The 25,515-nt window shown below is 37.4% G+C and overlaps 3 protein-coding genes across 6 annotated transcripts in view; 2 read left to right on the top strand and 1 right to left on the bottom strand.

The window, feature by feature from the left end:
- psme4b (proteasome activator subunit 4b) overlaps positions 1 to 3,953 on the top strand; it is a 44,203-nt gene extending 40,250 nt beyond the window's left edge. For all 3 annotated transcript variants that reach the window (XM_079845735.1, XM_079845736.1, XM_079845737.1), the window contains 2 exons: positions 20 to 158; positions 2,179 to 3,953. In XM_079845735.1, the coding sequence (XP_079701861.1) occupies positions 20 to 154 (135 nt within the window). In that variant the 3' untranslated portion in view covers positions 155 to 158; positions 2,179 to 3,953. The remainder of the gene's footprint in view (positions 1 to 19; positions 159 to 2,178) is intronic.
- An 87-nt stretch (positions 3,954 to 4,040) lies between these two features.
- Positions 4,041 to 7,519, bottom strand: chac2 (ChaC, cation transport regulator homolog 2 (E. coli)). Its single transcript, XM_079845742.1, has 3 exons — positions 7,031 to 7,519; positions 6,858 to 6,893; positions 4,041 to 4,961 (listed from the first exon to the last, which is right to left on the bottom strand). The coding sequence occupies exons 1-3, from the start codon at positions 7,163 to 7,165 to the stop codon at positions 4,587 to 4,589; spliced, it is 546 nt and encodes a 181-aa protein (XP_079701868.1). The 5' UTR covers positions 7,166 to 7,519; the 3' UTR covers positions 4,041 to 4,586.
- A 640-nt stretch (positions 7,520 to 8,159) lies between these two features.
- asb3 (ankyrin repeat and SOCS box containing 3) lies at positions 8,160 to 21,004 on the top strand. Of its 2 annotated transcripts, XM_079846175.1 has the most exons (9): positions 8,160 to 8,832; positions 11,231 to 11,389; positions 11,485 to 11,597; positions 11,985 to 12,117; positions 15,410 to 15,587; positions 15,814 to 16,020; positions 16,106 to 16,375; positions 16,528 to 16,661; positions 20,748 to 21,004. In XM_079846175.1, exons 1-9 carry the CDS (start codon positions 8,634 to 8,636, stop codon positions 20,903 to 20,905), a joined length of 1,551 nt encoding a protein of 516 aa, XP_079702301.1. In that variant the 5' UTR covers positions 8,160 to 8,633; the 3' UTR covers positions 20,906 to 21,004. The 2 variants fall into 2 exon arrangements, with proteins under 2 accessions (XP_079702301.1, XP_079702302.1); XM_079846176.1 differs by lacking the exon at positions 16,528 to 16,661 and having other exon boundaries at positions 8,204 to 8,832; positions 20,748 to 21,003.
- The last annotated feature ends 4,511 nt before the right edge of the window (positions 21,005 to 25,515 follow it).

Below are 25,515 nucleotides of genomic sequence, written 5' to 3'. Positions count from 1 at the left end.
CTCTCTCCGTCTAATTTAGATGACCGTGAAAAAGACTCTGTCTAATTTCCGCCGTACTCATCATGACAACTGGCTGGAGCACAAGCAGCAGTTCACGGACGACCAGCTCGTGGTGCTCACAGACCTTCTCGTGTCACCCTGCTACTATGCATAGATGGGTATGTTACAAAGACCACCTGCCTAGGAAGTTTATCCTGTGATGCCCAATAAATGTTATATCTAGGTTGGCAGCTCACTGATTTTGACTCTGCTAATGTTCCATTCTGTTGCCAAAGTAACTCATTGAACCTCATTCTTTCCTTGCACTTTGTATCAGATCCTTCCCTTGTGGGTCAAAATGACCCGAAGCCCGAAAATTATTCTTCATTTTTTTAATTTTTTTTATTTATATTTTTAAATTACTAGATTTGATCAATAAATACTAAATAAATTGTAATTTAAGCACATTCTTCACATTCTTTCAAATTTTAAAATATCTCAAATTCATGCATAACCCTTTTAATTCAGCTCAAAATCTTACATTGGGTGTCTCTGCCGACCTCTTGTGGAAAAAAGATAATTTAACATTATATTACATGACTCTTGCCACTAGATGACCTTATAGCTCTATGTGGAGCAAATGAGCTGTTCCGCAGGGTCCTAAAGTCTGTTTCTCTTCAGTATAGACTTGGTCGGCATCACTGGGAACGCCCACAAAACGTCATAGCCGCCATATGCCGTGGGGGAAAACAAGCCATTAGAATGAATGCACGTAGACCTTGTTAGACGCTTTATCTTTACACTTTGTAATGATTACAATTTATTTTTGCTTGGTGTAGTCCCGAAAAGTTGCCATGTGGCGTTCTGCACCTCTAGTAAGTTAAAAAAACCCTGATCTGAAGTTTTATACTGCTAAATAAACAGACGGAGCCGTTCGTCAATTCCGAAAGCCTGTGCAATACGTCCACTACAATTAAGCATTTGCTCTACATGATGCTGGTGTTATTGTAAAGATTAAAAAAACAGATTTCATTATTTGCAATGGTAAAAGTTTGTTGAACAAAACGGCAATAAAGTCATTCTTGTCTCGGGACTCGAACTGCGTCAGAAATGCAGTCAATTTAGCATTAAAGCAGTTTTTCACGATGAGCGATCACATACCCACATAATGCGTGAGGTTATTAATGTATAAAACATTCAAAAGTCTTCTTTATTTCATGATGCGAAGGGCTGGGCTCATGCCTATGCTTCAAGCTGACACTTTTACATTTTCTCGTCAAAATGCTGCTCCCACAAATATTACATAATAGCTAGGCTACTTCATAAATCACCCAGTCTTTTGATGAAGACGACTGCTATAAAAAAGTAAATAAAAAAACGTTGCTGTTGTCAGTAATTCTAATAATATTGTGACACTGACACGTCAACTCCAAATATCAATTTCATAACACAAGACATGTTTTATGATCATTTTAAAATGTTAAATGTATGTAATGCATACTTTTAATCCATTAAATTGAGGAACATTGAATTAACGTCTTCATCGGAAGACTGGGTGCTTTATGAAGTAGGCATGTCATACCTATATGGGGTTTGGCGGAGCAGCATGTGTTTTGATGAGAAAATGAAGCCTTTAGCCATTGATTCTGTTGGGTCGTTTATCAGTCACAGATACTGTACGGAAAATCTGATCCACTAGGGCTCAGTTTTTCTATATATCTTGCTCTGTCGAGCGGCAAAAAGGGATTCTACACAGGCTAAACTGGGTTAACCCCATGCATTTACATTGTGGGGGACTGAACTGTTTTCCCTCACGCCACGCCCCCAGTGTAGACATGTATAAAATTATTTTTTGGTAGTTTTAGCATTTTAGTATGTGTACTGAAGCATTCGTTGCATTCCATTCATTCCTATGGGGGTCAAATTGACCTGCGAGGGAAGGATTTGTTACTTTTACCACTTGTGGTTTAATTTTAACCACAAAACGCACAAAAAAATTGTGCATTCGTGGTTCAAGTGCGACATAAGTCCTAGGATCTTGGACCACTCGGATGAACTCTGAATAAAAAAATAAAAAAAAAAATGAGTAAATGAGTTTCGGGTCAAAATGACCCGAGGGAAGGATGAAAGCTGTTTTAGTCTATAAGCTGCTGAATTACATGATTGTGACCTGATTATATTTTATCCGTTTCGTTTCAGGTTGTGACACCGGTTCTGCAGGTTTTAGTTTTTTCTTTAGTTTTTTTTACTTTCACAAGGATGTGACGGGAGGACACAGATGCTCAGGATCTCCGAATCTTAGCAAAACCTCTCGGAACCCAGACCCAGGAGCCCACTAACCCATGAGCACATGATGAGAGGAGGACAGGAGGCACGTATAGGCATGAGGGAGTCGTATGGAGTACACATACCCGAAGCGAGTGATTTAACAACTTAGAAATATACTCTGTACGTACTGTTTGTATGTATATATCTAGCCCATATTTTTGCATTTCAACTATACTTAATATTTAAGGTTTACCAGCGCAGGGATGTACAGCCTGCAGTCTGTAATATTGTTGTACAGATAGATTTTTTTTTTCTCCCCCCCTCTCTATCCTGTGTTGACATTAACTGCGTGATGAAGGACAGAATGCCTATGGGTTGCCCCCGTAAATCCAACTCCAAAGTCCCCATCATGCTCTCTTGACGTGAGGCTCTCAGTGATCTGAGCATGTTAAGATAATCGTTTAGAATGATCAAAACCACTTTTCTGCATTTCACTGGAACATTTGTCATCTTTTAGCGTTTTCTTTAAACATTTTACAGTTAGCAGCATGTGATTCTTGGTCGAGTGACATAGAGTCAAAATAAATCTCCATGGTAATCTGATGCGGCATGCACCTCTTTGGAAAAATGTTGGCTGATCTACACTAGACTGGCATCGGTAACTTGATCGGGCTGAGTCCTCCTATTTTTACGTAATTGTGGTATGCGTGTCGGAAGGTAGCTGTGACTGTCCTGTAGCTCTCTGCTCACTTGCCATCACAACAGGGTTTTGTTTCGTGTCCTATGTGTTTGTGTATTTATGTGTGTGTATGAATTATGTATTGTACATAAGCATTTATCTATGCATAAACGACTGACACATCTTCTAGCGAGAACATCCTGAGCAGATTTAGTGTGAGAATTGTGCGATTTTTGTGGAAGGCGGCGAGATACACATGCATGTTGGTTTGAGTGTGCACGTTTGTAGTTTGACCAAATTATGGCTGGGTCGCTCAGGTTTTGAGCCATTTCTTATTGGCAAGTGACAGACTCCAGGATTGTTTTTGTTCTTCTGTCACAAATTACTCCAGCCTCAGTACAAACCCACTTTAGATTGTTCACACAGCGCCAGGAAGGGCTTCAGGTTCTACCATGGTTAGGTCTGTTTTACATTTGGGAGTGTACATAACAGAAGCATTATTTAGCTTAGTGCCAAAACTGCAGTGAAAATGTTCCCCCCTCTATTTTTTAGATGTTTGCTTAATTTTACTCTCAAGGCCAATAAATGTATTATTGTTTTTAACAAATTAAAAATGTAAACATTGTTTTTCCCCCCCCACAATTTTGCTTTTTTAAATTTCTTATCTGGGTTTCGCTATAAATATGTCAAGTCCTTATTAACTAGTATAATTATTATAAACAAAACAGTACACATAATGTTATCAATGCAACGACATGTGGTAGAGTTGTAACTATTCACACCATGCGTCCCGAGGTAATAAAGTGATAAACTCACAAATTATGTTTAAAACACTCCAAAACGTTTTTACCATATAGCCCTGGTTCCACAGATACGGCTTAGATTAAGCTAGGATTAGGCCTTAGTTCAATTAGGACATTTAAGTAGCTTTTATAAACATGCCTTAGAAAGAAAATAATGTTTTGCTCTGATATTATAATCATAATAATGACCCCATACATACCAGAAAAAATGACCATGTTACAGTAATAAAAAAGAAAATAATTGTTAATGTGAATTTGGTGGGAAAGCATGCTTAAATGTTACACGATGCAAAAAATTATTCTCAATGGTTGCAAGAACATTTTGTTTATTCAATTCATAAATGTATATATATATATATATTTTTTTAATGTGACATGAACATGAGAATCACCCTGCAATGGTTTATTTAAAGGTAAAGGATGGTAAGGAACTTCAGAAATAAATAAATGGCTTTGTAACATTCAAGTTTCCGCAGTAAAATAAACCGGCTCTGAAAATTTAAAACAAAATAAATAGAAATCCCTTCTTTTGCATTTTCATGGACGAAATGACTTATTCAATATTGTATTATATGTTACAGCATACACTGAAATCCATTTAAGCACCTGATTTGTATCTTAACGTTTAACACAAGACAAATAATGTGAAACGTCACGTCATAAAATCAAGTGTACATTAAAATGTTCAGTAAAGAGACTGCCTTAAATAATTCCATAAAAATAAAACTAGTTTAAGTGCTGCTAATGCTTTACCAGGTAATCCTGTTTGGTTTACATCATTGATAAATGATCGCTCAAAAAAAAGAAGAAATTCCTGAGTTCTTCAGAAGATTAAGGACATCTTGGACCGTAGCAGATCACTCCATCTCCTGCTCCTGCAGCTCCTTCACAAGGCGCTCCAAAGAGAACAGGTGATCATCGAAGTCTTCAGGTACCAGTTGCCTGAGGGCTTTGGCGAGCTCAAACAGGTAATCTGTATTCTTGCCACTGGGGCCTACAGACTTCACAATCTGCTGAGCAATTGTCTCCAAAGGCGCTGGGCCAAGGTAATCTGGGTTGTTACAGGATCCGATGTAGAGCAATGTGTCCTGCATTGGTTGGTGTTCTTCATCTTTGGGATGAAATGTAACAGTGATCACTCCATACCCGCCCTTCTCTCGGTAGTCGAGATACTCTTTCACTTCCTTTTCTTGGCCTGATGGCAACTTATAAGCAACACCCCATACACAACCCTACAGGGAGGAGGAGAGTGAACACACACACGCACAACAGTTTAGATTATTCACTTTTGCTTGTGTATGATAATATTGCATGAAATTATATTACAAATATAATATAAACAAATGGCACTTTCCATGAATGTGGTACAAAACTAAATTCTCATGTAGATTGTCAACCTCAGGAGGTCAAAATAAAACATTGATCATTTATTTAAAAAATAATTAAAAAAAATTAAGTTAATTGAACAATAAAGACAATGTATACAAAGTTGTTTAATTAATCTGTAAAAATCAATTATGCAAGAAATTTGGTGGGAAAGCATATTTACATGTCATTAAAATAATGCTACACAATGCAAAAATAATCCCTAATGGTCCATGGTGTATAAAAAAAACGGCATAATCACCATTGAAGGTGGGATACAGACATGTGATGCGTTTAAAACTAGATATATTTCATCCATTCAAATCTGCATATCTTTGATATTTTTACCTTTTATAAAGGCAATTTTTTCCATAATCTTATTAAATATAGGCTATGCTTCAGCTTTCAGTTTATGGTCTTAAATTTGATCTATAAATTAAATTAGAATATGACACTATAGGGCTGTTACCAATCAAATTCAATCTTTGTAAATATTTTTGCTGCTGAAATCAAACAAAAACAGTAAATATTGCATCTAAAATGTAAGTGACTAAATGTTAATTATTTTTTATGGGTGTCATATGAAATCAGTGTAGGCTAATTTTCAGTCGTGATGGTATTCAGGAAAACAGCACTCTTGCTCGTGTTATGTTGTTTAACTGTATCATATGTTATAAATGTAAAAACTCCACAATTTGTACTTTTAACCGTGTATGTTAACTGAGTTTCTTTGTGTGAGAGGCGCTCTTTTGTTTTCTATTTCTCCTCGAGAGGCAGCGCGAGCGTCAACAGCACAACCTTGTTACCGTCAGTTCATTATACATTATATATTATTATCCACTATCGATAATGCATAATCATTCTTGCATTGTGTGTACTTGGTGATTCCCTAGTTGTTTTTTGTTATTGGAGTTTTAATCAGGATACTTGTCCGGTCGGGCAAGTAAAATTCTCTTTCCCTTGCCCCTTCAAAAAAATCCACTTGTCCCAGATAAGCGTTAATATCGAGCCCTGTACACAATGTATAAAATTACTTCATAATCAACATTTTAGGGTGGGATACAGACATTTGATTTGTTTAAAACTATATACATTCAGTGTTGGGTAGTAACTGATTACATGTAACCTTAATCTAGATTACATAACCAGATTAAAAAAAAACAACAACCTGTAATTAGATTATATTGCATTTTAAAATACTCAAAAGTTACTTTTTAACGATTCACAAAATGGCATTACATTATTGAGAATTCATTATTCATAATTCACTAATTATTATTATTTTATTTTTTTAATCCCACTTATACACATTCAGAAGGTGTTCCAGGTTTGTGGAATTGCTAGCCAGGTGACTATAATTACATGGAAAACAAAAGGAAGGCCACAAAGCATTAACAAATTTAATTTATTTTGATATACCCTAACCCTAACATAACTTAATGTTTCAGAATTCAAAACAATAAACAAGTCAGGTCAGAAGTAATCTAAAAGTAGTCCGATTATTTTACTTAAAATGTGTAATGTAATAGACAATTTACGTTACAATTTTTTATCATGTTATTTGCATTCAGTAATCATCCCAGCACTGGATACATTTTAAGGGAATTATAACTAGTATAATTACTGTTAGATAATGTTAATCTTATGTCTTAATCTGAGGGGAAAAAAACTCATCGTGGGTCAAAAAAGTGTAACGTTACCGCATTGGAATGTCGGCATTTTATTGTCTTCGGTCAAGTATTTGATAGATTAACAGTCATTACCTCTGGATCCTCTATCAATGTCACCACTCGTCCAGGCTGAAATAAAATCAATAAGAATTAAAAGTGTTAATCGTACTGTGTTAAGTGCTCTCTCATCCTTAAATGTCACAATGACTGGGCACTTGCTGTTGATCAACACGTATTATTTTGATAGGGAATAATCGGGTCCATACCTTTCCAGGCACCCCTCGATGATCCGTGCTTCCCTGCCAGAACCTGCGGCTGAAACCTTTGACGAAGCCCACTCGTTTCTCCTCGTACGGAAAGTCAACTTTCCAAATCAAAGATCCGTAACCAAAAACCCACATCTTTTCTGCTGCCAGCTCACGGTGTCTGAACACATGCCCCACTTATATGTAGATGGACGGTTTTTTTGGGGCCAGTGTGCCACTGACGAGTCTGGTTAGGTGTGTTGGCATAGGTGCGGGCATACACGAGTCATTAATTAAGTGTTGAAGATTACAAAAGAAACACATACTTGTCAAGGGCAGATACAGGTCTAGCAGAAGAAACTTCGTGTCAAGTTTAATCTCCTTGACGTCGTTTGACGTCTGATTTACAAGATGTCATAAAAACTGCGTTTTTTGTTTCGCTACAAACAAACAACAAGGTTAAAATCTGTACAATCTGTAGTTGAAGGTATAAACTGGATAATGGAAGACTATTTTTTTTTTTCAAAATAAAAGCCAGTTTACCGGTTTAGAATTAAACACTTAAAAAATGACCATGGTAACCAGAATATCCACCGACATATTTAATACAGTAACTTTCCTGTGGTAATTTTAGGATAGTAACGCTAATAACAATAGCTGCTGTAGCAATCGATTTCTGATGAAACCTATGGGTATAATTGCGCTTTATGCAAAGGAAGTTAAATCTGTAGAGCTGTCAAAAATAAAATAGTTAAATCAGAAATTGATTTATTTATCTGTTTGTTTATTCATTCCTTTATTATTATTTTACTTATCTACTTTTATATCACACCCAGAAAATGGCATTTCTAGGTTTTCTGACCGCTTTTTCAATAGACAAGCCTTTGTTTTATTTGTTGCTGTCATATGTTATGTTAAAGAGTTGAATGATGAATACTGAACAAAAGAATAACGTACTTAGCTAGATACCATCAGTTAATGAATAATAGCTCCCTTTCTGTTTTAAGGAGGTGTCTGGTTTCTGTTTAGTGAGTGGATCAATTGAAAATATGTAAAATATGCTGTTGTTGTTTTTTATACTACGCTTATTATTTCCGCGTATTTATTTATTTATAGTCGGAACGCAAAGCAACACATGTTTGTTCTAGACGGAGTCCTGAATCAGCCAATCAGAAAACAGCATCGCCGGAAGTTCCGTTAAATTATTTTTTCCGGTGCTAAAACGAATGGAAGGTGGATTCTGTCATCATTCATTTATGTGTTTACAGATGTTTTAGAAGCGCAACATAATTTTCGCTTTTTGTTGTCTTGTGGACATCTTAAAGATTCAAAGATAATGAACTAGATTACTCATTTATTTAAAGTGGTTAACTTGTTATTTTGCAATCAAAGCACTGTTATCTGCCCAGCTTATCATAATTATTGATGTAACTTAACCTAGTGTGCACTTGACTTGCTGCGTTATAGAGATTTAACCTGTGGCGCTGCAGTATAAGGCAGGTGTAATTCAAGCTCTAGAACCGTCAACTTGCACTCAGCTAAGAGCCACTGTGTGTAAATGATATAGCACGAACTATTTCAGTAATGTTTGAGGGATAGTGTTGTGCTTAATGAGGAATAACCGATGGACTTCACGGAGTGCTATGGAGACACCTGCTCAGCCGTCGCGTTGGCAGCCCGGGAAGGGAAGGGTCGACGGGTGCAGAAGCTCATCCAGAGAGGCTTCGCGGTGGACGTGAAAGATAACCGGGGCTGGAACGCCCTGCATGAGGCTGCGGCGGCTGGATCTGCGGAGTGTGTGCGGCTGCTCCTCCCTGCAGCCGGTAAGAGGAAGAGCTTCCAAATTTACACTTTAATGGTGGTACAGAAGCCCGTATGAAGTGCCATTATGAGGCATAAATGCATTTACACAGCATTTTTAATAGTACTTTTTACTAGGGCCTAAGGTGGGTCAGAGCAGACATAATTGAGTCTGGCTTTTTAGGCAACATCACGTCCTGTTATCCAGTAACATTTTGGCTTCATAATTTTTGAAAAAAAAGTTACATGTTTTTCCTGTTCTTAGTATTCTACCAAAAGAGTGGCATGTTTAACTATTAGGAATACATATTGGTTAAGCTCAGGGACTAAAAAAATAATTATTATGGGTAGATTCAGACAGGGACATATACATAGTTATTACAAAATGTTAATAATGTAAATGTTAAACAATAACTAGCTTTCTTTGGATAGTATCTTATGCAATCATGGTATTTTTTTTATTCTTGAAACAATAACAAAATAATTATCGATAAATAGAATGTCTTGATTATTAAGAACAGTTACTTTTTGTACCCATTTTTGCCAACAGGATGGTACATAATTAAAAATATATATTAAAAAACATATACTGTATATGCCGTTAATGCTCCTCACCTCCCAAAATAAGACATAAGTATGCAAAACATTTAACGTCGCTGTCAACTTATTATTTAAAAATGACTTGTCTAACAGGGTGGAGCACCATAACAGTGGAGTTTTCCGTCATTGTCCTGCATTGTTTGCCATCAGTAATGTGTGGAACTGCACCTATATAATATTGTTATATATATATATATATATATATATATATATATATATATATATATATATATATATGTATATGTGTGTATATGGAATTTGCAATATACACTAAATACAATTTATTCTATTAGAGTTTCTACCCTGTTAGGTCTATGGCCCGTAAATCACACAAGAAAATATTGGGCAAAATGTGTAATCTGGTCTTTTCCATAAAGTAAAAATTATTATGGACTGGGGTTGTCAATCTTGACAAATGACATAAATGTTTGATTTATCTATAGAACTTGTGCACCAAGTTCACCAATTTCAGGTTTTTAGTCCTTAAAATCTTCTTGGGGCAGACAGTTTTTCTTGTTTTTCTCAGTTCCATTGCTGGGGCCCGTTCTTCGTACCTCGCTAACTCAGTTAGCCGGATTTGATTGTTGACGATTTGGCATGATCTTGGATTGTTTGGTTCTTCGACGCTCATCCTGGACTTGCTGTCATAGCAACAGGTCCGTTAGCTTAAACCTGCTCGCGAGCAGGCCTATTTCATGTAAACAGGATTAGATTGCATCTTGAGGTAATACTTAAAATCTGCCCCAGCCACTGCTACTTTATTACAAGAGTTCATTACTGAACCAGGGGTAATAATAATCATTTTAAATAATAATAATATACAAATTTTAAATTGTATATGTATATGAGAATGTATATAATATTATAATGTTGTGTATAATACTATAGACACAGCCACTTGATTAAGCGATTTATTTGTGATGGAATAATTACTTTATAATTTTATTGGAAGTTTGCACACATGTTGTACAGTTAATCTGAGCCGTACATTAATTTAAGTGACGGATATTATGGGATGGCTTGATGCAGCGCAGGAGATGCAGAGAATTTGATCTTGACCCTTAAGAAACTTTAATACTGTCACGTTACAAATCTGCTTCAAATTGAATTAAAAATTGAATTACAACATTGAAATAAAAATGTAAAGGGTGTACAAATACTGTATAAAATCGAAAATATAAATAATTGGTAATCATGTAAAAAAAACATTTATCATTGATCTATTATAACTTATGTTGGTTTGGTCGTTTAGCTGTTTCCTTATAAAGGTCCATATTCGTGGGTTTTTTTGTGTAATTTGCCAAGTTTTTTGCCAGGTGGCTTTTTAATTATATGATGTCATTACGTTGCTCTCTTGACGCCAGCCAATCGCTGCATTGCTGATCATGGTTTCGAGTATCGATGCATCTGCCCTCTTCAGGGAAAAAAAGAACGCGCAGTGATCTTAGATCATTTAATCCAGATATTTTAATCCAATCCGCAAATTCGTTTGAAGAATCAAATTAGCCAGAGATCAGTTATCACGATTAAAAGATCTGGGATCTGTCAAATCATCTCAGATGTATTAAGCGAGGTACGAAGAACGGGCCCCTGGTGTGTACTGTATTTTGTTTTTTTGTAAGGCATGGTAGCTTCCAAATCTCATTCATGGGATTTTAAATATGCACGTATTCAAATTTAGTTACAAGTACTGTCCCTTAAAGAGCAACAATCAGAGCTCCTTTGACACATGTATGTTTGTGTAATTATTAATCAGTTCAAGATATGTTTTCTCTAATGTGCAGGTCATTAATTTGATCTCAATGTCCTTCTTTACTTCAGTGAATTGTGAAGACTATGTCAACACTTTGACGCATAACTCAGAGACTCCCCTTTACTTTGCTGCGAGGAATGGACACCTCCGGGCGGTGAAGTGGCTAATCAAAGGTGGTGCGGACATTAACAGGACAACCAATGAGCTCTCCTGTCCCCTCTTTGCAGGTAAACCCAAAGTACCTAGGATCACCATCTCAGATCATGTTTACCATGTGTTTTTCCCCTCTTTGTTATATATTTGTCTCATTTTTTGTTCCAAGCTGTAGATGGTGGGTACAACGATGTGGTGGAGCTGCTGGTGCGAAACGGAGCAGAAGTCAACGGGACTCGCTCCGTGTCAGGCTGGTCTTGTCTCCATCAAGCTGTTTACAAGGTTATAGCTTTATTCTACAATTCTAATTCATGATTCATGAAACTTTTATGCTTTGGAAACATTCACAAACCTTATATATAAGCTCTGCAGTTATTCTTAATGACCTTTAAGTGTAAGTGCTTATCAGCAAGTTGTTATCAGTAAAAAAAAAAAAACTATTTATTTAAAATATCAATCAAATTATTATTTATGTTGCCAGTTATTACTCATTTGCATTTAAACCTCTATCAATAAGTTTTATACTTCTAAATGTTTAATTAAACTTCAAAAAATAAAAGCCCAAGGCCATTGTGTGTGTTCTAAGCTTTTAAATCCTACATCTGAGGCAGTTATTAAAATCATTCATCAAGAAATTGAAGAAATAAATATCTGTAAATAACCTTCCAGGGCCATACTGAGATTGCGAGGTTCCTGGTGAGCATTTGCACTCTGGAGGCAGTGGATGACTATGGGATCACACCTTTATTTGTTGCTGCACAATATGGACATCACCAATGCTTAGAGATTCTTGCAAATGCCGGTGAGAACACTTCTTTAATGATTAATCCTGTATGAACTGCATGTAGCCAGTCATATGCTTCCCTTTTTGTACATTATATGCTTTGGTCAATGTTCAGCGTTAACTCTTACAACATTAGAGCTATCACTACTGTATCCACAGGGCTATTTACAGGGACACATTCTTCAGAGGCAGATAAGCCGTTTGATGTAAGGGTCAATTAAATTTTATTTTTTTCAATTCAAACATACAGAGACTTGAATACAGTACTCTATGATGAGCACATTTTTAATTTCTCAATTAAAATTCACGTTCACACTTTTTTGTGGTGGGGGAGGGGTGGCGAGACGTAAAACAAATATCTTGTGTCAAATGTTTAAAAAAAAATATTTATAATGAAAAAGCCTCATTAAAAGTTTGGCTGCTTTGCTGCTTATTAATATTTAAAATAACGTAATACTTCCATTCAGCAAGGATCCGTTTAATTGATCAAAAGGGACAGTAAAGATAAAAGATTTATAATGTGACAAAATATTTCTATTTCAGATAAATGCTGTTCTTTTTAACTTTCTATTCACCAAATAATCCTTAAAAATGTATCACTGTTTCCACAAAAATGGAGCAGCACAAGTAATAAGATTGAATATTTGAGGACCGTATCAGCATATTGGAATTATTTCTGAAGGATTATGTGACTGGTGTAATCATGTGAATAAATTAATTTAAAAAATCTATTAAAGTATAACCGTTATTGTTATAAAAATTCAAAGTGTTACTGTTTCTACCAGTGGCGAGGATACATAAGGGCCAGGGTGGCACACACACACAAAAAAAATCACACATACATGACAATAATAATCACTCCAATACATTATTTTAGTGGATGTCACTCCCAAAACATTGCAGCATGTATGTGGCCACTGTTCAAGCATGAGAAACAAAAGTTTTATTCAGATTATGAATTGATTACATATCGCCTACAAAGTGCGCAAAGAGCGGTCCCTTTATAATCACTAAAAAGCTGTCACCCATCTTGCGATGACACAATCTCACAAAGTTCCATTATAATCAGTGAAGATGACTGCACAATGAATCTCTTATTTGCATAATGTCTAAACTGTTTGTTATAATAAGAGGATTTTCAAGAGTGCAGAATTCAGCATTGGACAAAAATGTGCGGTTTGAGCTGTGAGTGGATTCTAACTTAAAGATTGCCCATTTCATACAAGAAATCAATTGGCTACAAAAACACGTTGTAAATAGAAACCTTTGACGCTTTCCAGAGTGCAAACACAGATACGCATGGGATACCTGGCTATAATATGCAAATACCCCATGAGCACTTAGCCTCATCTTTAATAAAACCCTACATTTTCCTCTATTCCCTCCCTATTCTAGCTTATGCTACTCTAAGCAATGTCCAAAGCTTAGTATTTCAAGAATGTTTTGTGATCTTTTCGTGCCTCTTCATGACGGATCACTTCCTGTATTCCTCAGTTGGATAAAAGTGTCTGCTAAATTAATAAATGTAATGCTATTATTACGGCGAAAGCTGATCCTAGACCAACAGTTATGGGCAGCTTGTCCCTCTAAAGGCAATAGGCATCTAGGAGCAGACGTCACAGTTATGTCCCAGCTGAGCACACATTGTGGTGGCAGAAAACAGTGGTAACAAGTGGAGGAAAACGGGCGAGATTCACAGAGTAGGGGTTATGAGCAACAAACTTCTGTATTCTGTAAAACGGGTAGCGTCGCTTCCGGTTCAGCTCTTTTGTATGTGCATTGTTAAATATAGAGCTGTTTTACTCAAGATGCCTTCAAATGAGATACTGTAGATGAGCATAACTAATGTCCATCTCATATATAAATGATATATCTAAAAAAATATATTTTTCTACTCAGTAATATTTGGATTGGATATTGAAATGAAATATAATAAAACAATAAAAACAGGTAGGCTAGCTGATTACCTTAAAAGTACATATAAATCGGTGTCAGTTCATTCTGCTGTTAACACTCTTGCTGACAAGCGGATATAATGACACACGTTTTCCGGTTTGGTCAGATGATGTTTCGACATAAGAGAAAAAAATGTCTTGTTGTGGCTTCCATAGACTGCTACTGCCCATAAAACACATCATCGCTGTTTGCAAACATCAATATTGTTTATCAGAAGCAGCAGCAGGCAGTTTGAGTGAGAAGATTCAGGCTACTGCCCAGTGGCCAGCTTTATACGCGCTCCGCCTATGCTTATTTATATTTGCTTATTGTTCTTATTCTGTTCAGTGGTTATTTTATTTGTGAATGGATTTTGTTGTTTTCATGAAACTATTGGCTGACAGTAAATCACATTTAACTAATCTTAATTGTTTTTATCCCATGTTATGTAAAGGGTGTAGGTATTTTTGTTTAAAAGTCAATAATCTTTTTTTTTTTTATAGTCATAGACGTTTTATAGTCATTACATTTATGCATTTGGCAGACGCTTTTATTTAAAGCGACTTACATTGCATTGCATTGCATTACATTTTGCCAGTTCTTTCTTTCCCTGGGAATCGAACCCATGACCTTGGCGTCACTAGTGCCATGCTCTACAGTTTGAGCTACAGGAAAGCCATTATTTAAATACATTATTATTTAAATAATAATCCATTAATTATATATTTATATTGTATTATTTATTCATTATATAAGTATTTATTTATTATTGCCTCCACAGGGCCTCGCGCAAAGTAAAGTGACAGCTGACTTGATGATGTAAAGTCAATAAAGTTCATGTTTTCATGTGTTCATATAAAAAAGTTTATGTTTTATTTATAAATACAAATATAATTAAATTAAATTTTCTCTTGAAAATCTTATAGAAGTTTATAAAAGTCATATGAAACCATCATGAATACAAAGAGTACATTCTTACTGAGTTGTTCTAAGAACTTGGCATAAACTATATATAAAAAAGGTGAACACCCTTATTTAGCTTAAACGGTTATTAAATAAAAGAAAAACAAAGTAAATAAAGAAAGCCACACTGCAGTCATCTATTTGATATCGTTGCCTAAGCAGCAGAACCTGATTTCACAGAGTACAACATGTTCCAGGATCAACAAACAACATTCCAATAAAATAATCAGCTCTGAGAGACACGTTTACAGTTTATCAAGATTAGGTTTACAACCAGGGTTTGGTGCTTCTACATCAGTGTTATTCACCTATAAGTTCCCTCTGATATTAGGGATAACTTATGGGTAGGGGTATGGTTATGATTACATTTGACCCATGCAGGAACACTAAGCACATGTTGTTTTTGCCACAGGGGCTAATGTGAACTGCCAAGCAAGTGATCTGGCCACACCGTTGCTCATTGCCGCTCAGGAGGGCCACGTACGGTGTGTGGAGGTTTTGCTGGCCCAAGGAGCTGACCCCAACCTGTACTGCAATGAGGACTGCTGGCAGTTACCCATCCATGCTGCGGCCCAGTTCAGTCGGCTTAGGTACGGCAGCTCGGTCAATTACGTACTGGGTCTGTCAAGTGCTTACAAAGACCTCATTTTAAAAAACGATCCACAATGTGACAGTTACTTGGTATAATATAAATAACATTTGAATGTTAACCTTTTGCCTATTTTAATGATGTTGAGAGCGTAACTTTGGCCTTTATGAAATCATTTTTGCTATTCTGGATTAATCTGGCTGCTCATCTCTTGTCTTTGTGCGTAGTATTTTAGAGAAGCTGATTCCGGTAACGAAGCGAGAATCTGACCGGGGTGAAGGAAAGGTCAGTCCAGTTTACTTGGCAGTACTTAGCGGACAAGCGGACAGCCTTCGGACCTTGCTAAAGAAGGGCTATAGCCCAGACGCCCAGAGCTGCCGTCAGTTTGGCTACAGCTGCCCTTTGGACATGGCTTTGTGGTGCAACTCTTGGAAGTATGACATAGATGCACACTGCTTTTCATTTTAAACACAATTGATTGGACAGTATGACACATTTCCCCCCCCGTTTGTCTCTCAGTTTGGACAGCGAGTGTCACCAGACTCGTGAGATCACTCTGATGCTCTTGGCAGCAGGGGCCCATGTGAGCATGGGCATCTATGCCTTTGCGTTGCAGGGCCACGTACCAGAACACCTGCCCTTGATCCTGGAGCACGCTGGCCTCCCTCAGGGAGACCGACTGGGAGAGCTGACCAATAGAGCGCTTGCTGAGCTGCAGAGTGCCTCTTTTTGGCTCCCCCTGCTGCTCAAAGCAGGAATGAACCCCATGCTGCTCCTACAGGACAAAATGTAAGCAACACATTGGGGTTGTTGAGCCACACATTTTTTTTATTTTAATTATGAGTGGATTCACCATGCATGGCTTTTAATAAATGATCGTGCTTTATTAACGTCAACATTAAGCTCTTCACTTCTGCCTGTTATGCTGTAATTGGGTGCAGGCTTGAAGAAGCTGAGAACAGAGTGCTTAATTTCTTTCTGGAGTTCATTAATTGGAAGACTCTGCCCTCCGCAATGCTTCAGATTCTCTCTCACCGTCGAGCAGATGGCACCTGGACGCCACAGAAGCATTTCGGTATGACCTGTAGACTTCTGTATGTCTGGGTTTTATTTGATCCGGTGTTTTTCAACAATATTCATAGTTTTCAGTCATGTGACTGTTGCAGAGACTTGGAGGGCAAAACCTCCATAGAACTGCAGCACAAGCCTGTCAAATTCCCATCTTAAAACAAAAATATGTGAAAAAGATGCACGTTTTGGGCACTTGTGATCCGTATACAGCACCTGCTGCAGTATTTCAATCACTAAAAACAGCGGGATGTTTTTAAAGCGACGGGGTGAGTGGCACCAATAAGGATTCAATTTAGCAAAGTTTAACACTAATCTTGGATTTGTTGATATGGGTTTTATTTTAAATCGAGTTGTTGCAACCCTTAATTTTAAACACGGATTAATTACGCAGTAAAACCATCTGATCAAGCAGCAGATGGAGGGTGAACTGACGACTGAATCCTTATTTGTGCAACCCACCCTTAAAGTGCCGTGATGTACTAAAACATTGATATTAAAAGATCGAATTCAGTTTATACTTTTTTGATGATGCATACTATATACAGGCGAGCAGATGAGCCCAGAATATGAACGCAACACATTTTCTGTGTAATGGTTATCAATGGGAAAAATATGCTTAACTAGAAAATTAATATTCTGTTAATCTGCTTTCCTGTACAAAGTATGCAACATCAATAAGGTGTATATTGAATTTGGTTAATATCACTGTCTAACTACATTAAAACTTATTACAAACTTGGTCAAAATGACTGGCGGGCAATGGAGGAAAGCCTTGTTTTGCCCTCCAGGTGGGCGCTCCTATAAGCATGTGACGTCACGTGAAAACTATGAATACTGCATATATCATTGTCATGTCCATGAAGTTTCCAGAAGATGTTCTGCATTATAGTTGAAGTGCCGCTATTATGCTTTTTCGAATATTACCTTTCATGCAGTGTGTAATATATAGCTATTTGTAAAAAGTTTTAAAGGTCAAAGTGCATGACACATAGGTAGGTTTGTAACAAATTTGCATAATGCCAACCTATGGTCTTTATTGGCTACCTGCAAGCAATGCCTATTTTGACCCGCTCTCAATCACTAGTTGTAGCTGAGAAGCAACATGTTGTAGCAGCATGTCGTGTTGTCAACATGTCGAAAAGACGGTTTTCTTTGCTGCGAATCCAATTTGCATGCACTTCCAAAGGATGAGGACTGTTTGTATCACAATGTGTACAAGTGCTGAGGAAGCCTCCAGGAGCTGAAATTCAGATATGGTACTGGGAGTTCAGATGGGGCCATCTGACCAATCAGAGCAGAGCAAGCTCTCGGAAAGGCAAGGTTTAGAGAGCCTGAATCCTTTATCGAACCATTTCAGACACTCCGAGGAAAGAAGTGATACTATAATTTTCATTATGAGAAAATGTTTACCTTGGATGCATCTAAACCTATTGTAGGATACCTCCAAAACAAATTAGGAATATTTAAAATGGCATAATAGGGGCACTTTAAGTTCAGTTCACCTTTTAGAATCAGTTCAAACTGTTTTAATGAACCAATAAAAAAAAATAAAAAAACACTTACCCCACTAGTTTGCATTAGAACTCAAAAATGTTTGTATTAAAGTCCCCCTGTAGTCAATAATTGTATCCCTTAATAATGACATATGTGACCTGTGCTGACCCGCAATGAGTCAAAAATTTATTTTCATTGATATTCTCTGTTTAAGAGAATTTTATGAATGATTTGTTTAAAACGGATAAAACATGACTGAGCTACACCTTTTTGAAGTCGATATAGTCAGCAAAGTCAATTTTGAGAAAATTTTAGTTTTCTGAAGCTTCCAAAACAAAATCACCTAGCAACCATACCTTTAAAATCCCTGGTAATAACACCAAATTTGGCACACACCAAGTCAAAACCAAATATCTACAGTAAAAATATATATTCAACTTTTTCCTCCATGGTTTATGAAACAGACAGCCTATATATTACACCTACTGTACCACACCGAGCTAAAATAATGTCACACATCAGACGTTTTTCCCCAACAGTTAACAGTCTGTGAAAAAAATGTCTTCATGCCTTAAAATAACTTGACTGTAACTCTACACCCTTGCTTCATTTAGTATACGCGGAACCATGAATATGCAAATGAGCCCTGCCTCCCCTGACACCATCTCAGAGACCCACTTGCTCAACTTAACTGTAAAACGCTGCACAATGGCAAGTGGAAATACTGGTTTAATTCAGCCATATACACTATATTGCCAAAAGTTTTGGGACGCCTGTCTTTACATGCTCATGAACTTTAATGACATCCCATTCTTAATCTGTAGGGTTTAATATGGAGTTGGGCCACCATTTGCAGCTATAACAGCTTCAACTCTTCTGGGAAAGCTTTCCACAAGGTTTAGGAGTGTGTTTATGGGAATTTTTGACCATTATTTTAGAAGCGCATATTTGAGGTCAGGCACTGATTTTGGACATGAGGCCTGGCTTGCAGTCTCCACTCTAATTAATCCCAAAGGTGTTCTATTGGGTTGAGGTCAGGACTCAGGAGTGCAGGCCAGTCAAGTTCCTCCAGCTCATCCATGTCTTTATGGACCTTGCTTTGTGCATTGGTGCGCAGTTGGAACAGGAAGGGACCATCCCCAAACTGTTCCCACTAAGTTGGGAGCATGAAATTGTCCAAAATGTCTTGGTATGTTGAAGCATTAAGAGTTCCTTTCACTGGAACTAAGGGACCAAGCCCAACCCCTGAAAAACAACCCCACACCATAACCTAACCTCCACCAAACTTTACACTTGGCACAATGCAGTCAGGCAAGTACTGTTCTCCTGACAAACCCAGACTCATCCATCTGATTGCCAGACAGAAAAGCGTGATTCCTCACTCTAGAGAACACGTCTCCATTGCTTATAGAGTCCAGTGGCGACGTGTTTTACACCACTGCATCCGATGCTTTGCATTGCACTTGGTGATGTAAGGCTTGGATGCAGCTGCTCGGCCATGGGAACCCATTCCATGAAGCTCTCTAAGCACTGTTCTTGATCTAATCTGAAGGCCACACAAAGTGGTTCCTGTTTGCCGTCTCAGAGTCAGACAGCTGCCTTCTAAAAACCAGCATCCTTAGAAATACTTTGAACAACTTAGAACGTCAGTGAAGAAAGGCATAGTTCATCATAACAACGTAATAACATCATATACATATTTTACTCGCTATATAGCTAAATGTACACAATATTTCATATCAACAGAAAAATATACCGGCTAAAGCCCACCCACACGTTGATGTGATTGGTTACTAGGTAGTTTGTGATGTAAGAAACACTGGCAATTTCAAACTGCGTTTTTGAGACTGTCTTTGGTTCACTGCAGTTTTAAGGAGAAAATACTCAGCAATGGTGTTCACTTATGAATTTGCACATGGTTTGTCTTAAATCATATTAAAAACACCACATAGACAAACAACATAACAAATAAAAAAAAGAATTCACCACAGGGGGACCTTTAAAATGTTTTAGCAAGAAACTAAGAATATCTATAGGTAAATGTTGCTGAACTACGTATTTTTATATTGGTGCATGCAAATGGCAAAAAATATAAAATTCTTCCTTAATTATTTTAACTGCATTTTTACATAAATATTTCGAATCGGTTGGCCTCAATGGCTGATTGAAATCAAACATATTTAAGTAATTTAAATATGCGTAAATATTAAGATACATTAGATATATGAGGATATTCAGAATATATATTTAATATCTATATATCTGTGATGGTTTAGTGACACCTGATCCTTCCGAAATCATTCTAATATGCTGCTTTACTGCTCAAGAAACATTCCTTATTATTATCAGTGTTGAAAGCAGTTGTGCTGCTCAATATTTTTGTAAAAAATGATGAATAGAAAGTTCAAAAGAACAGCATTATTTTGAAAGAGGAATCTTTTGTACTAATCCTTTTACTGTCACTTTTGATCAATTTAATGCATTCCTGCTGATATAAAATTATTTTTGAAAAAATATGTAACTATTGTCCAGCCCAACGGCATTCTATATATGTATCTGTGGCCACAGCTCAGTAACCCTTTGCTCTTGGTTCCAGAATCAGTCCCTGCCCTCACTCATCTGTGCAGGCTGGCAGTGCGGGCATCAGTGGGCAGCGATGCTCTGTCTAAGATCTCCTTTATACAACAGCTGCCCGTCCCCACACTGCTCCAGGACTACCTTCAGTTCAGCGACGTCTCAGGCTTGCTTACATAGCAGCCTGACACTCATCTGTGGCTAATTAAGTTATCTCGACTTGCTCCACTGCAGTATTTTGTATATAATGTTAATAAAATTTTAATGACTGCTCAACTGAAGCTGGCTCTTTTCATTACCTTGGTATTTAGAAAATGTGGAAGGACAAATGGAGAATTTCACCAATTTATCTTCCCTGTTCTGTTCCCCTCTTACACAGCTGGCCTTCATACTGAGTTGATGTTGAAATTCACCTCTGCTCCGTGTCTTTGGTCTGCCTCGTTATCTTCTCTCTCTCTCTCAGCGGCTCTCCTCTCTGTCTGCCTCCAAGGTCACTCTGCCTCAAAGACGCATACTCTCTTCGAATGTTAATTGCCAACGCAGTCACACTCATTCAGAGATGTTACTATCTGCCTTTGGTCATACTATTTATTGAACATTGTATGTTACCTTTTAGGAATGCCCATAGCACACCATCAAAAGCTCGCTGTTAATTTAAAATCATCCGTAACGCTGTGGCGTGATTCTCTCAATCCCCTGCTGCTTTCAGAATAGAGTCGTACCTTCATGAATTTAATCTGTTTCACACAGACATCAATGTTCCAGTATTTTTAATTCATTTCTAATGCTCACATATCCTGGCAAATTGTCTTCACCTCTTAAACATTAATTACGGAAAGACCACGTGATGCATGCGTTATTGTACTACAAAAAATCCTGTTATATAACATCAAGGTGTTCCTTATTTCCAAGCCGTTTCTTTTGGAGTACCGTCTGCTAACAGCAGGGGGAGAACACGGATAACTGACAGTCCTACCTAGCAGCCTGACTACATGAAAGAGGGGAGCCATTTCTGCTCCCTCCCTGATATTTTGAATTCAGAGCAAACCGGAGGCTGTGTCTCAGCAACTCTGTGCCTTGTTCTAGACAATCAGGCCACCTCTCTGTGGGAGACTCTGGAAAGGCAAGGCATCAGTAATCATGTGCATTAAGCTTTTCTTCTGCTGCAGGTAAGCTCAGGTCCAACAGTTCGGCTTTGATTAGCAATCAGGCTTTTGAAATACAGCCAAAGGACTGACTGACTGACTTTCTGTCGTTCTTTCACACACAATCTTCTTTGAATAAAAAGTATGAACAGAAATCTAATTTCTAAATTTTCAAACCTTTTTGAACAGATATTATATATATATATAGAGAGAGAGTGAGTACAAATATAATTTGTCATTGTTTTTATATATTTTTTAGAGAAATATATATAAAAAATGTCAAGATTAATTTAATATACATACACCGTTCAAGTCATAACATTATGACCACCTTCCTAAAATTGTGTTGGTCCCTTTTGCTGCCAAAACAGCCTTGGCCAGTCGAGGATTCCACTAGACCCCTGAAGGTGTGCTGTGGTATCTGGCACCAAGATATTAGCAGCAGATCCTTTAAGTCCTGGAAGTTGCGAGGTGGGCCCTCCATGGATTGAACTTGTTTGTTCAGCACATCCCACAGATGCTCGATTGGATTGAGATCTGGAGAATTTGGAGGCCAAGTCAAAACCTCATTCCTGAACCATTTTTGCTTTGTGGCAGGGCACATTATCCTGCTGAAAGAGGCCACAGCCACCAGGGAATACCATTTCCATGAAAGGGTGTACATGGTCTGCAACAATGTTTAGGTAGGTGGTAAGTTTTCAAAGTAACATCCACATGGATGGCAGGACCCAAAGTTTTCCAGCAGAACATTTCCCAAAGCACCACACTGCCTCCGCCGGCTTGCCTTTTTCCCATAGTGTATCCTGGTGCCATGTGTTCCCCAAGTAAGCGACGCACCCGACAATCTACATGGTGTAAAAGAAAGCATGATTCATCTGACCAGGCCACCTTTTTCCATTGTTCCGTGGTCCAGTTTTGATGCCCACTGTTTGCGCTTTCGGCAGTGGACAGGGGTCAGCATGGGCACCTTGACTGGTCTGCGGCTATGCAGCCCCATATACAACAAACTGCGATGCACTGTCTATTCTGACACCTTTCTATCAGAACCAGCATTAACGTCTTGAGCAATTTGAGCTACAGTAGCTCGTCTGTTTGATAGGACCACACGGGCCAGCCTTCACTCCCAACATGCATCAATGAGCCTGGTCTGCCAATGACCCTGTCGCCAGTTCACCACTGTTCCTTCGTTGGACCACTTTTGATAGATATTGACCACTGCAGACCGGGAACACCCCACAAAAGCTGGAGTTTTGGAGATGCTCTGACCCAGTCATCTAGCATCACAATTTGGCCCTTGTCAAACTCGCTCATATCTTTACGCTTGCCATTTTTTTCTGCTTCTAACACAAAATGTTCACTTTCTGCCTACTATATCCCACCCACTAACAGGTGCCATGATGAAGAGATAATCAGTGTTATTCACTTCACCTGTCAGTGGTCGAAATGTTATACCTGTGATCGGTGTATAAATAAGCAAAAATATAATTTCTCATTTATCAAGCCTCTATTTTGAAGAGATGTTTTTTTTTTAATTATATTTTGATATACACTATATTTTTAAATATATATATTTCTAATATAGATAGTTTTATATTTTTAAAGAAATATATATATAAAAAAATATATAGTATATGTGTGTATATATAGTAAAAATGTATCGTTTTTGTTATATCTTTGTTTTTTATAGAAATATATTTTTTCAAGATTTATTATAACAAGGTTAAGCAAAAATATAATTTCACATTATTTGTTAAACCTCATTTTTGAAGGGAAGTTTTTTTATATTTTTAGATAAATATATATTTAAAACAATAGTACTGTAGATATATGTACGTATGTATGTATATATATATGTGTGTGTGTGTGTGTGTGTATGTATGTATGTATGTATACAATTCTTGAAGATATGTTTTTCAGTATATATTGAAACATTATATATTATATACATATATTATAACATTTGAAATATTACATATTCTTCATATGTAATGTTTCAAAAATACATAATATATGAAGTGTGTATGTATGTATGTAGGCTATATATATAGCAACTTGTAGCATCTGGTATTTACAATGCAATTTTACAGAGATGTTAAAACTCAGCCTCTAACCCCTTTGAATTGTCTCCCTAATTAAAATTTGACAGCAGCACAGAGGAACGAAGTCTAGAATAGAGCACGTACATAATTGATGCAACATAATCTAAAATGTATCAGTCCTGAAATGTGCACGTTCTATAAAAAGCCAGTGTGACGTGCAGCCCTAAGCCAGTCCACTCAGTTGGAGCTGGAAGCCTGAATTGTTGAACAGCCACCACCCTTCATACTGTGAATTTTGTTGATTCCCGAGTGGCTCAGGATTTTGTGGCTTTGAGCTCTCGTAAGAAACATGACAGTGGAGCACATCGCCTGTCTCTTTATTTAATCACATGGTCTCACGTCTCAGGCATTTCATAAATGTGTTAAAGAATTCTTTAAGCTTCTCTAAGTGTTAATTACACAAACTGTAGTCGATCATGGCTCTACAGTGGCTCTACTCAAATGTAGCATTTTTGATGATCTGATATTCTTATGTGTGGGGATTTAATTTGTGGAAACATCGAGCTCTGATCATTGCCTCATTGTGCTATTCTCACCATGGACCCGAATCATGAGGACACAGTTGCCTGGCGACCTGCTGAAGGGAAATATCTGCTAAAATATTACCAGGGGAGTTTTTTTTTCCTCAAGACCTTCTAGAACATCTCAAAAGCGGTGTATCCGTGCTAATACTGTATAGATTTCAATCAGTAAGGACGAAGGCATTAAGGCTGCTTTGCCTCAGCCGTCACCTGTTGGGAATCGTCCAGCTTTGATGCTGTATGGATGATTTATTTTCGTCAGTATGATTAGATAATTCTTGCCTTTTTGATTGAAGAGTTCTGGATCTTATTACATTTGTGCAGTCTGTTACCCACTGCTAACACACTCCAAGGAAATAAACAAGGGTGATGGGCTTCTGTTTGCTTTCACTGAACATGAGATTAATGTGTTTTTCCAAGTCAATTTGTTGTTTTATCTTCCAGGTCCTACATGTCTCATCTCATTGATTTTACTCTTTGCCACCTCACAAACAGGTCATTATGTATTCGTTTGCTTGTGTTTGTGTCAGTGTGTTTGTTTTGTCAGGAGTAATCTGGACAGAGGAAATGGGCCATTTCATTTGGACATTTGTTTCAGGGAATAGAAGAGAGCTGCAGTGTTGATATAAGGCTTGCTGTTGGTGGGTGGAGATGTTTTCAGTGATTGGAAGTGTTTTGCTGAAGGAATAGTTCACCGAGAATTGGAAATTTCGTTGTTGTTTTTTACTCACCTGTTCCAATCCCATACAACTTTATTTTTTTCTTCTGTGGAACACAAAAGAAGATGCTGCATGGGCAAAATATTCATGTTGCTTTTTTTTCATACAATGAAAGCATAGGAGCTGCCAAAAAAAGCACCATAAAAGAGATCCGTATAGCCTATTCCGCATCTTCCGAAGCCACCAAATGGGTTTGCTCACTGTTGTTCCATGAATATCTTCCCCTCAGCCATAGCTATCAAATCTCATTTGCTTTGTCCATATTCAAATCATGAACATGTCGATTCACATTTGACGTAAATGCAA

The sequence above is a fragment of the Gobio gobio genome (genome assembly GCF_949357685.1).
Source record: "Gobio gobio genome assembly, chromosome: 20".
In the NCBI taxonomy this organism is placed as follows: domain Eukaryota; kingdom Metazoa; phylum Chordata; class Actinopteri; order Cypriniformes; family Gobionidae; genus Gobio; species Gobio gobio.
Note: the sequence above shows the minus strand (reverse complement) of the source record. Positions and strands in the feature narration are given on the sequence as shown.